General features: G+C 40.9%; 1 protein-coding gene across 14 annotated transcripts in view; it reads right to left on the bottom strand.

The window, feature by feature from the left end:
- Window positions 1-18413, bottom strand: part of utrn (utrophin) — a 166503-nt gene that overhangs the window by 25501 nt on the left and 122589 nt on the right. For all 14 annotated transcript variants that reach the window (XM_027284138.1, XM_019259060.2, XM_027284139.1 and 11 more), the window contains 7 exons: window positions 15489-15550; window positions 14175-14249; window positions 10991-11192; window positions 10447-10532; window positions 8906-9063; window positions 5454-5620; window positions 3160-3271 (listed from right to left, as the gene is read on the bottom strand). In XM_027284138.1, the coding sequence (XP_027139939.1) occupies window positions 3160-3271; window positions 5454-5620; window positions 8906-9063; window positions 10447-10532; window positions 10991-11192; window positions 14175-14249; window positions 15489-15550 (862 nt within the window). The remainder of the gene's footprint in view (window positions 1-3159; window positions 3272-5453; window positions 5621-8905; window positions 9064-10446; window positions 10533-10990; window positions 11193-14174; window positions 14250-15488; window positions 15551-18413) is intronic.

Here is an 18413-nt window from a genome sequence, read left to right as displayed (position 1 = left end):
GTCAATGTGGATATAGACAGGAAACAATGAGAGAAAAACAGAAAAGAGGGATTGTTATATAACTACAAGGACGGCACCTGATCTATTATGACAACAATATGACTCTAAAGGCACCAGCGACAGTGGAAAGCCAAACATCTCTCACTTAGGAAAGGTAAAAACATTGAAATTACAGTAATCAATACAGCGCAGTACCAATTTTGGCTCCTTCAATATCACTGACAAAGCCCACTGGAACTATGAAAATGCCACTCCCATAAAAATGAAAACCTAATAAAAAAAAAAAAGCAATATCGTGGCCATAAAATAAACAGTACGACAAAGATGAAAGAACGAATCGTATTAAATGACCGCATAGTCTCACAAAAGCCACCATCAATCTTTAACTCTGTTTTTTCTGAGTATTATCATTCAGTGTAGACTTGATTTTTTCAAAGGTATAAAACTGAAACACGATTTGGTTTGTGCATGGGGAGAAAGGTAAATATAATTATGTAAGATACTGAGATTTCTTTTGACGAAAACCAAGAGAAACAATAAAAAAAAGCATGCACATCAAAGTTGAGTTGAATGGCAGGATTTAAAACAACACAGTAACCTGATTTGATGAGTTTTCATTTGATTTCACTCTGGCAGGAATTACAGATTTGTCTTTGGATACATCTAAAAGTTTGAGAGTTTCTTCCCAGTCTACAGTATCCTACAGTATAATCCATTATGCTGGATTTGTATATAAAAAACAAGTTTCAAAAACATCTCAGCTTTCAGCAGCATTCAAGTCAAAGCCTTTCAAGGTTTTTCTTCATTTTGTTCTCCAGCCATTCCAGTATTGATCTGACTGTACAGTGTGCTTAAGGTGATTGTTCAAGTCGTTGCACCAGTCTAAAGTGTTTGGCACTGCGAAGCAAGCGGTCCTCAATAATTGGCTTGTATTTGGCTTCCAGTTGTTTGTGCTGAAAAGCCTGCCGACAGCATGCTGCTGTCACAGCCATTCTTCACAACAGTGATGGTGATAACTTGCGACTGCTTTCTGGCAGACACAGAGCTCAACATTATAGCTGATAAGTTCAAATATTCATTTAATCAAGTGCATACAATCTTTTCTCTTCTGCCCTCAGTTTCACGGGATGTTTTGCAGCTGCTGTCACGAGTCTCTCTTTTCTGTCGCACTAACAACTGTCTCTTGTAGTGAGATCTGCCATCATAGCTGAGAGGTCCTTATGTTCATAATCTCATCTAACCAAAGTCTGTCTTGCTTAGCTGCTCAGGTTGTTGAGAGAGAAGCTCTAACAGAGTCTAGGAGAGTAATGCCCTTGTTGCGCTCTTATTAGATAACACTGATACACATGTAGATGTACACAAATAATTTAAATATTATGTATATTCAGTTGAACTGGCCACAGAGTGGGTCAGGATAATTGAGCTCAACTTTAGCTGTAACTTATGCATACAATACATATTTTTATATTATGGGGATGTGTGCAGATTTTTGGCAAAAAATCCTGATAAAATTTTAAATCTAAGATGTGACAATAAAAAATGTGTGGGAAATGATGAGTTCTCTCTGAAGTGTATTTCTTCCTTTCTGATAAAGTTGAAGATCAGTAAACACTTGACTGATTAATGTGCCCTATAGCCGCATAATAATCTTTAACCAACATTTTAAGTGTTTGTTGCTGCGGCAAAGCTGAAAATAAGATAATATTTTTTCAAAGTCGAGGTAGGCAGCTGCTGGGCATGTTAACTCAGGAAAGAATGATCACTACTCCCTATAGCTGCTCCTCCAAAGTCAATATCTATCCCATTTCCAAAATTGAAAAAGCAAATTAAAAGACAGAAATGAGAAACGGCTCCACTTGAGTCACTCAAAGTTTGAGGTTAAGCAATAATGAAACGAGTCGGCCCCACAAGTGTGTGATCCTAATTGAGAAGGAGAGCAATGTTCAATTTTGCCAAGCTCCCACTTTTCTAATATTCTTCTCTCTGCGTAGTACTAAAGTAGAATATTGCTTTATGACAAAAATGATAAAAAAGACCTCAGAGAGCAATGGCTGTTTTACTATTTTACTATTTGTTAATATAAATTCAAATTAAGCCATAGTTCTGGGAGGTTTGATTGTCGAAGAAGATGGAGAAATCAACTGCATGGGAAGTAGGATACGGATGCAAGACGCAGGAGTAGTGTCAACTTGTATTAATCACAATGTGGGGATAAAAATCTGTTTACGTTGTCTATAATTGGGACTCATTTCCCTGCTGTGGAGAAAAAGAGCACCCACAAGGTAAACCATAAAATATTAGGTCTAAGATTGTTTTTTGGTTAAGATAAGATATGAATTGATGTGGGGATTGGAGTCAGAATGCAAAATAAAGAAATAATACACTGCTCATGGTTAAAGTTGAGTGTAAGTTTGTTTCGAACTTTCAATGTCCCTGATCAGGTTCAGGTTTGACATATCCATCACATATGTACACTTGCCATATTGTATCTGAAAGCAAGTGGAAAACTCTTTTCTATTCTTCTGTCTACTTTTGGTCTAATTCAAGGTTTGGACATGGTTCAAAGATCAAAGATAATCTTACTTCTACAACTTATATTATATTTTCATTTACAATATATACATTATACTTCAACTGTAATGTGCTTCAACATCTGTGGCCATGGTTTGGGAAAGGCTCATTCACATGCACAAAGAAAACTAAAATGTTTTTCTGAGTCTGCAGTGGAAGGACTTGTCTCAGGCCCATTTGATCTAAGAGCTCTGACCTTAAGCACTGATTGAAATGCAGAGTGTGCGCAAGGCCTTAGTGGGCGATCAGAGCAAAAATACCATTTTAAAAAATGCAAGAGGCTACGTTGCTGGGGGAGTGCTGGTTCAGGTAGTGTTGAGTTGATTAAATGCAATCCACGAAGTCCTGTTTGAGTCTTAACGTAATAACTTTATGAGTTGAAGAAAATAACATTTATAAATTAAAACATCAGTATGGGCTCAGTGCGAGGTAGCAAATTCAAATTGAGTGTAAATGTGTTGCTGCTATAACAAAAGTCTGTGAAATGTGTGTGCTTTCATTAAATGGATGAGCGGAGTGTGCGAGCACATGGAAAAGAGATATGGGATGAGCTGTTTGTGTCGACATATGTGTATGTTACTCTCTCACCGGTGTGCAGTACTCCACCATGGGGTAGTTGAGCTTGTGGCCCTTGGCGGTGCGCCCAGAAAAGAAGCAGCTCTGACACACGTCATAGTTGAAATGCTTCAGACTGCGATACCTAGAGAGAGAGACAGACAGAGAGGGAAAGGGAAGTAAAAAAAGTGAGATGAGTTGAGTTGGGAAGTAAAGTGTGCAGATTTCACTTTTATATCCTCGGGGTGTGTGTGCTCGTGCAAGAGTGCGCACATATGTAGCTCTACAACATGACTCGTCTCCAGGCTACACAGGAGCTTCCTGGAGAGCTGTCAATTTTCCACTGTCACTCAGTCACACCAGTCCTCCAAATCCACGTCCACAGACATACACACACACACACACATTCAAACTCTTCTCAATATTCTGACAGTGTGACAGACAGTTGGATTTCTACCAAAACACCACAACGTGACAGCAACTGTCAAGGATGTTGTCCTCTGTAGAAGCTGTAGCAAGAAGGCCATTTAACAGCTAAATTGAGACAGGAGCCATTCAGACATAATAGCTTAAGTCTTTTATCTTTCTCTCCTTTCAAGCTCTCCCAAGGTTAGCTGACTGATTAGCTACGAGACAGTGCCATATATCAAAGGATGCAACTGCGCACACACCGCCACCAAGTCAAACGCGCCATTACGTACTGACAAACAGCATATTACTACATGGAGCGGGCATTAATTCACCTTCACAGTGGGAGGTGCTGAGATGGCCCTTAATTAATGAGTTTATCCACTAGCAACTTTGGTTAATTATGGGACCTGTATTGGTGATATTTGTTGACCTTCAATGGCCTCTTATCCTCTTAGAAGTCCAAGCAAGGACTGAAATAGGAATACGTGGATAACAGTGTCGATGCCAACTAAAATAACAGTGAATCAAAATCAATCAGTAAAAAATTATTCAATTATGTCTATTATAATATCTACTTAAACTACTTAAGCATTTATTCAAGACCTTTAGCTAACAATTTCAGTTAATTATATCATGTGCATATCCATAACTTTTGGCTTTTAGTGGCAACATGTGGTGCTGAGGTGTAGGAGAGAAATATGTACTTTTTGATTGAATTTTGTTCAATTACATTTTTTAGATTAGTTAAGCCATTCCACACTTTTTCCACATATCCCCTGGCAACTGCAGAAGCACCCGCTAGCCATTTAGTTTAAATTATTTCTGACAGGGTCAACATTGCAAGTAAATATGTAGATATAACATCATATGCCCAGCATAAGTATGCCTGAATGCACAGTAAATGGTGCATGTTGAATGCGGCTTGGTGGCTTATTATCTGTCCCACTAGTTTGTTGCGATCGAGCTGACGTTTATTATGTAAACATGTCTGCGGACAAATTGTCAATTACATTCTGTTTGAGTTTTGGGATGATCCCATGTACCACCATGCTTTTTTGAAAAAAAAAAAAAACACTTACAAGAAAAAAAAATCCACAAACTGCCTGCTATGCATTTTCCTTCCTATCCCTCTCTGCCTTTCTCTCCCTCTATCGCTCCCTCTCATCGATCAATGACAGGACTTGGGAGATGTGTGCTTCATCAAATGTCTGACTGCATTTCTTTTTCTGCTGGCAAAGCAAGAGATCGGAAAGGGACAATCCTGCCACCCTACTTCACTCGCCGTGGTGTTACACATATCTCCAGATACTGAAATAGCTTTTCCTTGCTAAACTGCGAAAAACTGTCAGTGGAAAACTACATTTTATGATAAATTGACTACAGCTGTTGAACAGCAATGCACATCTTTCTTTACCTGTTGTTGCTGCATAAGCACAGGATAAGATCATGAACAACCTGAATCAATGGCAGATATATGTGTGTGCTTGTGTGTATGCATAGGCGTGATTGTCAGTCCTGCACAGTATCAGAGGGTGGTCTGTTATGGATTGTTTGCCAGCCAGTCGGCTCTCTGTGAACTTTGTGAATATGGCCGTGCTCTGTATGTCAGTGTGTATGAGCTTGCTGTTGTGTGTGTATGTGTGTGTATGTGTGTGTGTGTTTCATTGCAAACCTCTGGATGGTATTTAGTCAGTGGTGTATCAGCTGTTGACATTTAGATAAATGCCTGCCCTCCAGAGCAGATCTGCCCTTTAAGCTCAACCAGGAGAGAACAACACAGAACGCTGACACATTCAGTGTTTGTGTGTCTTGTTACATGTTGTTGTTGTTACATTTAACTCTTTTTCGTAAATTTTGTATGTGTTCTTAACAAATCCTAAATTAAATGTTAATCCTAGTGTGTGTGTGTGTTTTACCTGAAGCCAACAATGGGACACTCCTTGCAGATGTTGCACTTGGCCTGATGTTTCGCCGTCTCTGCAGCAGCCACTCTGTGCAGGACAGGAAGCCAAACCATAGACTGGGGCTCCAGACGCATCCAATCAACAAACTGCCTGGGCTCCAGCTCCACCTTATTGGTCACCTGGGTGTAATAGACGCAGAGCCAAGAGTTAAGAGCCCTTAAATCAAAAGTTTAGCAACCATGTGAAGTTTACGGTTTCTATTAAAGTTGAACAAACAGGGCTGATAGACTGAACATGAAAAAGAAACATGGACAAAATCATTCGTTGAAATGAATAACAGGCTGCAGCTTGTTACCGAAAGCCTAATAAAGATGCAGACAAATTTAAGATGACTATACATATTAAAGCGACAATACTCTCAGACTCATTATAGCCTTGAATTGTGGACCAAGACTAAATAACCTTTACGACCTCCTTATTCATGTTTATTAGTTGAAAATATCTAACAATAAACACTGATTGATTCTAACACCCTCTCTACCCTTGTCCTACACACTCCTGGCTTTAGCCATACTGCTCCACGCAAGTAGCTATGAAAAACACCCACAAACTCCTACTTGTAACTGCTGCTCTAAACTTTTGGAGGTGTAGTTGTTTATGTAACCTGTACTTGCACAATGCAAGGTCTACTGTTTTAAGTACTCTGGATTTGAAACGATTTCTAGGCTTCGCAATAGTGTCTGTCCACTTTCCCAACATTTGTCCCTTTTAAAACCAACCTGTCGACAAGCAGAAACAAGCCGAAAGAAAATATATTTCGGGATATATTTCAAAATTTTAGGAGAATCTTTGTTCAAGTGTAGATTATAATGAGCACGCTGGAAAAGCCAACACAGAGCAAGAAGCTTTGATATGGAGGCTGTGAGTGTGTATGTGTGTTGGTGTTGGTCCCTATCCTTCTGAAAATAAATGAATGCTCCAAAACAAACTCCAAGGACATTCCAACCTGAAAATTGGAATCAGGTATAGGCTTTTTTAAATAAATATTTGCAGTCAGTTCTCAAAAATAACACTGACCAGCGAGCTCCGGTGTATGATAAGCACCAAAAATCAAAAAAGATCAAGTAGCAACAAACGAATCCAATATTTACTCAGATTTGTAGCCATGAAACGTTTCTGATTTAAAATTTTACACATACAGATTGTATTTCATGAAGTTCTTCTACATCTGTGTGTTGTGTTCAAACAACATTGAAAGAAAGATCAGCTGTGTAAATGAAGCTTTGGCATCAACAGTCACTGATTCTGTGTTTCAGGAGTGAATTACAAGTTCATTTTGAAACCTTGAAAGCTATAAAATGTTAATTAATGGGGTTCTTTCGGAAGGGTTGAGGTGCATAAAAAGACTACTATAAGTTACTGGTTGACAAGTGAGAAGACTGCCAATGAAACTTTCACCTTGATGACATCTGAAATAATCTTTACATGCTGTGCCCTTCCATTTGACTTTCCCATGAACAATCAAAGTACCTCGCCGTCTGTCCTTTCCCCTACACTCGTCTCATCTTTGCCTTCTCTTCCTCCTCTGTGCCTAATCGCAGATTTATGGCACTTACAGATTAATTACTGCAGAGAAGAGATGGCTGAAAGGATGGCTAGATAGACGGATGGATGGGTAAATGAAGGAGACTGACAAAGGAACAGTGAAAGAGGCCATATTTATGGTGGTGCAACTCGTTCATCACATCCCTATTAAACCAAATGGACTGGGTGACTGCACTGTTACTGGCAGGGCAGACGGACACACAGGTGGCACCGGGCCTTGCTTGTGTATGTGTGTGAGTGTGTAAATGAGAAAGAGAGAGACAGTGTGGTGTGTGTTTGTGTGTATGTGTGTCAGTTTCTACCTACAAACATGATTGGATGATTGAATGATTAATAGGCAGCTGGACTACAGCTGGCACAGCAATTCATGATCAGGTCTGTGGGCAATTTGTGCACGTACTTATGCATGCTCACCTCTCTGTGTGCATGTGTATATTAATATGTCATTGAGAGAGTGAATTGTAGGCAAGGAGGCGAGGTGTTTGGATTATTTTGGAAAGAAAAAGGAGAGAGAGATAAGGTTTAAAACCGACTCACTCTGCTATTTTGAGAGGCGCAACGCAGTAAATCAGTAAAATTTATAGCTTCCTAATTTTAATGTTTGGCTCCCATTTATGACTGCTGAGGCATGGGCCAGGGGAGAAGAGGAGAGAGAAAAATGAAACTGTGATCCCGGGGGATGAAGACATCATTAAATGCCAGTAACGTCCAGAGATAAACCTGGAGAAAGTGGTTAGCTGGCCGCAGTAAAACACTAGAGGACAGCCAGCAGAAAACTGGAGGCCATTTGAGGCTTCATGGTTGGTCAGCAGAGCTTAAATACTGAAGCAATTTTACAGGACTGAGTGAGGCAGGTGTTAGATAGCTGGAAAATGTGGAGGAGACTGAGGCGCTTAAAGACAATTAGCTTTGGAAGAATGCATCAGAACTTAATCTCTTACAGTACCGATCACTTGCCAAAAACTATTACGAATAATGTCACTAAATTTAAATGTACTGACCATTTCGACCAACCTTTGGTCACTCTGACTCTAAAATCTTTACATGTACAGTACATAAAGCTAAACTAACCCATTGGTAAATTTAGAGGCTGATGCAGATCTTTTGGCAGAGACAGCTCTGGCTCTATCACAATGTAGTAGAAGAGCCCAATAATAGATCCCAACTTTTTCAAGCTCATAATGTTTTCTTAGAACACTGTATGAGATATGTGTTGGTTCATGTCATAAACTGACTGAGAGAGTGTGAAAAAAGTGAAATATCAGCCAGTTTTTCAAGCATCTTTAAGCTGCAACAGATATAAAATGTCTTCAAGAGATAAACATGATACGTTAGCTGAGGAATGGATAAATCGATTACTCCCTGAGTACTTCACACCTAATCATTTTTTTAATTAGGTAATATATATACAGTGCATGTAGCACATAACTATTAACTCTTAAGAGCCCTAACCAGAGAAAAAACTCCCTGCACTGTTGGAGAACCAAACGGAAGATGTTCAGAGGGTGTAGCACCAACAGACTAAACACCCGACTGTTCCTGGAATATGTGGGTAAGCTTGTTTCAAAACAAGAATGTTGAGATATTATACAAAATAACAATCTGTGCTGTAGGCCACTTTGAGTTGAGCTCTTTTAATTTACTTTTGTCCTCCTTGTTCTTGCAGTTTTTTAAGTCATAACTAGCCTCTGACTGTGATAGGGCTGTAAGTGTTATTTTCATTACTAAGTTACTTTCTCAACCAAGTCGTTAAATGGTGAAAAGAATAAATCACAATTCCAGAGAGCGTAAGGTGACATCTTCAAACTGCTTATTTGCAGTATTTGACGTGCATGCGGTTAGTTTGTGTGCAAACATACGTGCTGGAAGCAGCTACGGACGCTGGGTTCAATGTTGGAGCCTCCGAAGGCGGCCACCTCCCCGAGCTGCCTCGGGATCTGGATGGCTTCGTGAAGCAGCAGACCAAGCTGCCTCTGGTCACATGTATCACCTGCCGATGCTACCTGGCTGAAGAGGTCTGAGTAGGGGGAAGAGAGGGTGGAGGTGGATAAGATAGAGAGAGAGAGAGAGAGAGAGAGAGAGAGAGAGAGAGAGAGGGAGAAAAGAGTCAAACGTGGGTGACATTTCACAGAAAACATATAGTTATAAATAGATGTGGAGGGAGAAAGTGTGACGGTATAGCACGGAGTGGGAAGTGTTTATGTGTATACGTGGGTGGCATGAGGTAGAGAAGATGGAGAAGAAATGAGGGAAAGGATCCATTTTACATGCCAGCATCTTTCTCCACTAATCTCTCTCTTCGTGCCTTCAACCGTCTGCCACATTCACAGAGTGATTGACAGAGCTGTACTGGATATGGACTCCTGCCCAGTGACATGCAGGCTTGGCCAGTTAACACACTTACAGAGTTATATTTTAGATGAAGCTATGAAATCATCTCCAGAGCTCATGCACAAACTGAGCAAAGAGAGCAGAGAGGCTAATGTGGAGAAAGAGGGGAGAGAGAGGAAGAACGAAGGGCATGACAGGTCTTTCTGCTCTGCTTGCAGTTGACTTTGATCTCTATGTGAGGCCCGGCACTGATGTGTGTTTGTGACCCTATTCGAACATACAGCCCTTGCGTCATCTGACTGATCAACACCCACGTCCCCGACTCGCTGCTTTCTGCGACAAGATTACATTTGACATACACGAGTGCCACAAAAAGTGTCAAATGGCAGCATGCCTGGTTAGGTATGTGTGTTGCAGTGTATCTATATGCATGGGACTGACAGCCAATGAGAGTCTAAAAGAGTAAAGGAGGAAGGACGCAATCAGGCGTACTTGATACCCTTCTCAGGCTAATAGAAACTGCCAGTGGAACGAATAGGCTCAGGGACGCCATAGCAAGAGAAAGGGAAGAGAAAAAAGGGAGAGAGGAAGGAGGATGGAAAGAAGAAGGAGAGCAAGAGTAAGTAAGACAGGAAAGAAGACAAAGTGGCACTGCTGGATGAATGAAGAATGGTGTGAGCAGTGACAGCGGAGGAAGATAGACAGATAGAGATAAAGCGCCAGAGACAAAGAGCAGGAAGCCAGAATGACAGTCTCCTCCCAGTGCAGCAAGCCTATATTCACGCTCCCCTAATCCTCAAAAATAAATCAGAAAAGAAAATTAAATAAAGAACAGAGGAAACGCGTAGGAGGTCTCTCATCCAATTAGACGACTCCGTTCTCTGGCTGTGCTCTCTCTTTGCCTTTCTTTCTGTGAGTTTGATTAATACAGCTGGGAGTTCAGGCATGCTGGAAAAGTATGGACGGATGGACTCACACAGACTGGCCCATACAAGGGGGCTATTGGACAGGGGTGTGTTTAAGTGCATGTGTGCATCAGTAGATATCTCACATACTCGTAGGCACTTACATTTGTATTTCTCCTCCAGGTGTCCCTTGCAGAGAGAGAGCAAACCAATCTTCATGGAGAGGACACGGATCTTCCCACTGCGACCACTGCAGGGATCACACACACAGACACATTAGACACTGGCAATGAGTAGTATACTCACCATCTATGGTTAGAGCAGTATGCATGTTGGTTTACAGCATGTGAACGTGTGTGATTATGTCCATGCTGTTTTGGCGAGTGCAGAGTGTATTTGAACATGTGCGTATTCATGTCTGGTCTCAAACAAACACAGTGGTTAAAAGCCAGCTGAGGCATTACTTGTGCATGGATTTGAAATTTGTACAAGCAGAGTGATGAGATGCATCAGTTATGCCACTTTCACCCAATCTATTTTGAGAAATTTTACCTGCTGTAATTTGTGGCTCATGAAGAAACAAACTTATAAGATGCAGGAGGAAACATGCACAATTGCCAGATTTTTTTAATCTGTGGCAAATTCAGAAAACGAAGGAGGCTTATTCACAACAGTCTGTACTAAATGTGAAACAGATGGCATACGTACGTGTCGTAAACGTTGAGCAGCCAGTTGAGGCACATGTCAACGCAAAGCGGCACGTTGACCAAGTCTTTGTGCTCCTGCTCCAGGCCGTCATAGATGGACGTCAGGCAGTTGATGACATCAGGAACAGACAGGAGCTGATTGTTGTTGGTGAGCTTGTGCTGCTCAAAGGTGTTCTGGGCCACGTTGAGGTCCAACAGGTCCACTGCAAATGTGTGTGCGAGAGAGAGACAGTATCTTAAAACATGTTTTACAGGATAGGACATGGGTAAACAAAACCAAAGCGTGTGAGTGAGATGGGAAAGAAAATCTAGGATGCAGTAGGAGAGTAAGCAATCAGGAGACGATGGTGGATTAGGAGAAGTAAAAATGGGAGGAGAGCAGAGGAAGGTTAACAAGAGCAGAGTGAAGGAACAAAGAAAAAAGTAAATAAAGAAATCACAAAAGGGGTGACGGGACAAAGAAAAAAAAGAGAGAGTCAGAACCATTAGTAACCTTTCAGACTTGTTCAATGGGCTTTCAGAAACGACTACGATTTTTCTAAAAATGCCATCAAATCTGAACAGGGCGAGGAGCTGAAAATGGCACAGACTATTCATAGAGGCACTTCAAAACTGCAGACTTGACTGATATTTTGTCCAAAATAGTTCAAAACAACTAAGTATGAGAGTCAGTAGGGAGTACAGACGGAGAACAGATGGATTATTGTGATGAAATATTAATACGGGTGAGAAATCTAAACTGAAAAAGACAAGGGAAAAAAATGTAAGAGTCAGACTGAGACTCTAGTTTCTTCTAATTTAATTTGCAACATTTCAATGACAAAGCAAAAAATGGAATATTGTATTCATATCAACCTCAATTATATTACACTGTCTTTGATACTGTAGATAATACTTGCGTATCTTGAAAATAATAGAGTGGGAAAACAAAGGGAGTTTGTGGGACTTGGGAATTGGAGGGTCGTTGCTTCAATTCCAGACACGTCTCACTACACTTTGAATATCTATATCTAACTTAACTCATTTCATATTAAAAGCCCTCTTGCAGTTCTGCGGACATAGTACATCCATTTGTTAAAGAGGCTTTTGCTGTATGTGTGTGGGTGTGTGATCCACTGCAGTTCAGCGATGCAGTCATTACGCACTGCTCATGCATGGTGTGGTGTCTGGTCCTAGCAGCCAGTTAGTTTACAGTACCACAAATACTGGAAACAAGGAAAACAGCTAGCCTGACACTGTCTACTAGCACCTCTAGGTCACTAATTTAACTTGTTATGTGTTATTTGTTTAGAAACCAAGTAAGCATATTTCCCAAAATGGTGAAGATTTTTGAAGTTTTTCCAGTAGATGTACTGCTCACTCAACTCCTGGGTAGAATTAGTACCTAGTATGGATTTTGGATACCATGTTTTTACAAGAAATTATAGAGCTATTAAGGGCAAGGTCCTAATGGGACTCTTAATTAGTGCTTTATTCAAGGTCCACTGAAAAGGTCAGCCAGTTAAGTCCGTCTACGTTCAAAATGTGTTTTTTGCTACAGGTGGTTAATTAGCATGACCAAAATTACAGCCATTACAGTGTAGATCTAGATATAGATCGTCAGTAGTAAAAAAAAATGTCACAATTACTTACTGTCTCTAACTTATTTAGACAGTTTGTGTTTTCAAACAAATGCTAAAAAACAGGAGTTTTAAGAACTTTTTTACAGATATATTACAGAGTGAAACGACAGTCACGAGGCAATAACCCTCTGTTGTTGTGTATGCGTCCCTTCATCTGACCCTTTTGCACTTTTTCAGAAACAATTTAAACCCTGCTTCCTCTCCGACAGTACAGGCCTCATCCCTCTCACCTCCTCTCCTCACTTAAGTCGCCTCATATGCCCCGCTGCTCACTCCTAGTCAACCCCTCTGCAGCTTTCTTGCCTTATGCTGCCCCCTGCTCCCCAGATAGCACTAATTACTGGGGTGTATCCACGTGGAGTGGGCACACAGCAGGGCAGATATGCTGTCACAAGGCAAAACTTTACTTCTTTCTAGCTTTCTCATTACATGCAAGCTGAGAGGCTGTGGCACATTAGTAGGATGTCAGGCAAGCTCTTTTGTGCTTCTCCTGCCTCCTGGCACACACTTAACCCAATTAGCCATTTTATTGTGTTCCTGTCATGTGTGTTGAGACACGCAATCCACACACACACACACACACACACACACACACACACACACACCTATAAAACCTTCATACAGGCACACACAGGTCTCCAAGCATTTCACATGAACCCAGGCTACTAACTAACTAATAACTACAGATCATTGCTGTGTGTGTTCGTATGTGCATATTTTGTGCTGTGACTGTTCTAATCTAATGGATGAAATTGAATTGCGGTGCCCCAAGTCGAAATCACTCAGACTAATGCATTCCCATCGCAAACACACGCATGCAATCAGAGAGGCAATATGAGATAGCAAACTGAAATGCCCGAATCATTCAAACTTATTAACAACCAACAAACACAATAACACACTTTGATACCCACGATTATTCAGGTACACAGGCCTCCTCTGCACACACGCTTACATTTGTTTCACACACACAGAGCAAACTTCCTACAAACAGCAGGATGTAAATGAGCAGTGTGGGCTCGCAGCATGGGTTGCTATAATAATGTCAACAGCTGGATAATAGTTAACATTTGTCACCATTACTATTGCACTGTGCTGAACTCAAGTAGCTTCTGCAATGCTGGTTCAAACCTTACAAAAAGGGGGAGTCTGCATGCACCTGCAGTGTGTGTGAGGAGTTAATAGCCACCTGAGACTGCATATAATAGCCGGCTTTGTCGAAGCTTCTATTACAAAAAAGAAAACAGCAGCTCCCGTGTTGAGAAAAATGTTTTTTCACACCCTGAAAAAATACCACCTGCAACCAAATGTGGCTGTGCTCAACAGGCTTAACACATGCGCCAGCTGTGCTTATGCATGGACACAACCATGCACATACACACATTGATAAGGTGCGTGCAATTTTAAAACCAAAAAATCCTTGGCTCCTCTGCTGGTCTGGCACAAACATCTGGCAAAGCTTCAAATCATTACTGCGTCCTCTTGTTACACCTCGACTTTAAAAGAAGCAGACAATGGCTGTAGGTATTAAGGTGTGCGAGTGTGTGTGTGTGTCTTACTTACAGCACAGTGCTTTCTGTAGTCTGCGGATCTTCATGGCTGTTCGGTATGCTGAGAATCTCACATTGTTCAGGTCCGCTACAAGGCAAGGATTTGAGACAGGGAGATGAGAGGTAGACAGACAAAAAGAAAGCAGAGGCAGAAAATCAGAAAACAAAATGCAACAGAAACCAGCCCACTGGGCAACATAAATGGGACCACGGCTTCAATGAAAGCCAGCTTTTTGTTCGTTATTGTCTATGGAGATGACCATGGGGAGGGGTGGCTAATGTGGACAGTGTAATTAGGTTGGTGAGCTCTGTCTCAGTGGGGGTTGGTGCTATTTGTTGAGCTGCTGGCCTACAGCAAATGCTCCCAAAGTTTCACAGCTTATTACTCATCGGGCTGCTCATTAAAAAAAAAACAGTCATACTGGCCTCCCCACAGGGACAGAGGCACGCATATGGATAATAACGAAGCAGGAGCGAGCCTGAAAAGATCAGGGCGCAAAGTTAAATGTAAACTAACTAGACAAGAGAGATTTGGGTCTACAAGATTTGGCTGAACCCTCATCAGAACAGCCTAAAGATACAATTTACAAGATGAGATTTTGACACACTGTCACAAAACGAAAGCCATATTTGCAACCAATGCATGAGCATGCTCAAACATGGTACGTAGTGAAACACTGTCACTGTTATGCTCTGTGGCCCCTAGTCCTTTAAAAGACCAATACACTGCCATTATTAAACATTACATTTATTAAAGAGTCAGTCCGACCAAATTACAGTAAAACATTTTGATGTCTTAGTTGTAGAGGTTATGTCCGTGCCACAAGTTCTGAAATGTTTGCCTGTATAATGCCTGCATCCCAATACAACAGCAGTGAAAGGAGTGTAGTTTGTGCTGCTCATAGCATTAACAGATTGCGTTTAAAAAATTTAACATCTCTTTCAGACTCAGCAGTGCCATTACTCATGACAATGCACATAACACAGCACGAAAAGTTTTCACTGCAACTTTTTAAGGCTATAAAACTTTTCACAGTGAATTCTTTGGATTACCCAGAGTGACAGGAAATATTTTTTTTAATATCCACAAATAAAATTCAGCTCCATTGTTTTGTTCTTTTGCATTGGAGGCAGAAAACTCAGCATCATAAAACATGGGCGAACTAAACAAATAAAGCTATGACAGCCTGATCTTTGAGATCTTTGAGCCAAAATTTCTCAAATTTGTTTTTTCAGTCCCTGAAGACAGTGTGTAATTGTGTGTGTGTGTGTGTGTGTGTGTGTGTGTGTGTGTGTGTGTGTGTGTGTGTGCATGTGTGTTTCTTACCTAGTGACTGGTAGAGCTCCGTCATCTTTGGATGGTCCCAGCAGGTTGTCTGTGTCTGATGACTGAAAAAAAATCACAAAAATAAAGCAGAACCATTAGACCAAGAAACACAAGAATACAAAGAAGCTGACCCCAAACAGAACAGAAGCTGCTGACGTGTAAACACACACATACAAATACTAACAAACATGTCACTGAAGAAAAAATGACAGACAAAAAAACTACTTTGAAAGCTAAAATACACAAAAAACATACACACAACATAGCACAAGTACAGACAAGAAACTGATGAAATGAATACACACTTGCACAAGATAACATCATTATTGTCATCATTATTTGACATCTGCTAACACTGAAGGCTTTATTTTAAACTCTTTTGTTATTGTGCGCAATTGGGGACATAAGCTACAGATTCCTCCACAAATCATAAATCATATACGGAAAGAAGAAATGCGCCTTTGAATGAGACGGCAAGAAAACACACACAAACAAATACTGAGAATCCCCTTTTATCACAGCAGGATCTTCAGAACACCATGGGACATGAATATAAGGGGACCAAGTCTTAACTCTGTGTTTACATTTATGCTTCAGACAGAAGCCTCACAAATGCCACATCACACACACACACGTCTACTGAAACACCAACACTACAAAAATAAATAAAATAGGACCTGTGTGAAAACTGATCAAACACAGTTGCCTTCACTCACAGGACAGCAAAGACTCAGACTCTTCTCAAGCTATGGCTGCCAATCAGTGCATCTATTTGAGCTCTGCTGGCCGTGATGTCTCTATGTGTTTGCGTGGCACCTCACTGTCAGAAGATGCACTCAGATCTGTGTGGACTGTTTGAGAGGATCTCCAGAAGGCAGTTTTTGAATGCAGAGGTTCCCCTGCGGTTTTGCTCTCCGCTGACAGACAGCTGGAAGTGAGGCAGAGTGAACTGAGGTGGCAGAGTGGACAATAGGAGCCCTCCTCGTACGCAGATGTTCATTGCTATTCAATGGCCACACAGGGCGGTGATCCCTTTCACACCTGCACAGGCAGTGCTAATGTCTGGACCGCCCCATGCTGAGGACAGGCTTGTGTTTTATTTAGACGGAATACAAAGAGGTCACCTGATTTGACAGGAGGGTTTCAATGAATCCAAGTCGGGGGATTTGCTGATATTTGCTGCACACAAACAGTAAAACTCAGAGGAAGAATACTGACTATCAAGGCTACAAATCTCCAACAGCTATGGTTATAAAACATTTTTGTCATTGAAGTGTGGAAGGGTACATCAGAGGCAAAACAGAGACAGTACAATAGCACATGCATACACGCAACACAACACAAACAACAGCCTGTATGGCATTTACGTACACGCGGCAGAATTTCCATCAACAAAAAGATTAGAAGCTTGTGCTTATATCCACAGCTCATGAATGCTATAATGAGGACGGCTGAGTTGTCAGGTTCAACTGTCCTCAACGCTTTCCTTTCAACACATCTCCTTTGTAATGTCTAAGCAATCTTTCTGTTGTCCCATATGAGGAGGAAAAAAATAAAACAGCAAACAGGTGACACATTTACTACAAAGCTGCTACTGTTTAGATAACACAGCGGGAAACATTCATAGGCGAGAGATATTTGATATTTGAAAGCTTCTTGGAGATACATGCAGCAGTTCATCTTCTGATCCTCAAACCAGCGTGAGGGCTTCCCAATCTTTGGAAAGGTTTCTTTCACACCTGTAATTTGTTTTGTGTTCAAACTGGCACAAAAACCAAGAGCAGGAAGCTTGAAGTCATATAGTTTTATATCATATATTTAATACATACATTGCTAATACAGATCATTCATATAGTCCATTTTGCTTTTACACCATGAACCAACAGCAGGACACATAAGCAATTATTTGATTAATTGATCAACAGACAATAATCAACAAGTTGGATCTTTGAGTGTTTTGGACTGCTGGTCAGACAAATCAAAAAATGAAAAGAGCTGCTCTGGGGCGTGGGAATTTACGACAATTAATCAAACAATGAATTGTTAATTGCAGGCGTACATGTGACATTACTTTGGTATCTATTCTGTATCTGCAAAGGTAATCTGCAATGACCTTTTCTTGGGCTAAGTGTGAGTGGGAGCGTCATTGGGTCTTGTGCATGTGACATTTTCCTTCATAAACATCATTAAATGACATTTCAGAAGAAACAACAACAAATCAAATGCGGTCACGGTAGAGGATACTGCAGCAGCAGAGGAAGGATAGAATTTATGTAGTCGCCAGGGTTTTGTGAGGATGGAAAAAAAAAACCTTCTACAAAATGTTTTTATGAGATTTCTGTCTCAGCGAGCAAGCAAAATAGGATGCTGAAAACATCTGACAGAGTGCACGATCTAAGCCCTTCAGACTAAAACATCACCATGATAACAATTAAGCTTATCAATAATAATTGATATTCCCCTTGACATTTTGTGTCTAGCGTTGCCATTTCCACCTAGTGCAGAGTGCAACAGAAGGATTTTGCTAATTACTCACTTCGAAAACCGACCATAACCACAAGTTCCCATAAATAGTGCCTATGTCTGACTTTTCTATAAAAGAATAGTAAGCGATCAGAAAATGAAATCAAGGAAGCATCACAAATCAACACAATCCTTCTGGGACATGTGCCCAAGTGCCTCATGGTCAAGGATGGACAATAGGACAAGGGGTCGACGTATCTCATAAAACCATTGGCTTCAGACCAGCCGACACTTTTAAACAACAATTTGCTGCTGGGAGGTTGTCACTGTCACACACACACAGAGAGAGTGTCCTGAATAATCATGAGTGTGCAGATGAATGATTACTTGCATATCTGGGTATCCATAGAGCCAAAATGAGTCCAGTATCTGAGTAAGCAAAAGGAGGATTTCAAGATTTTT

Source organism: Larimichthys crocea, chromosome XI, assembly GCF_000972845.2.
Source record: "Larimichthys crocea isolate SSNF chromosome XI, L_crocea_2.0, whole genome shotgun sequence".
NCBI lineage: Eukaryota > Metazoa > Chordata > Actinopteri > Sciaenidae > Larimichthys > Larimichthys crocea.
The sequence above is the reverse complement of the archived record's forward strand: the minus strand, read 5'-3'. Positions and strand labels throughout refer to the sequence as shown.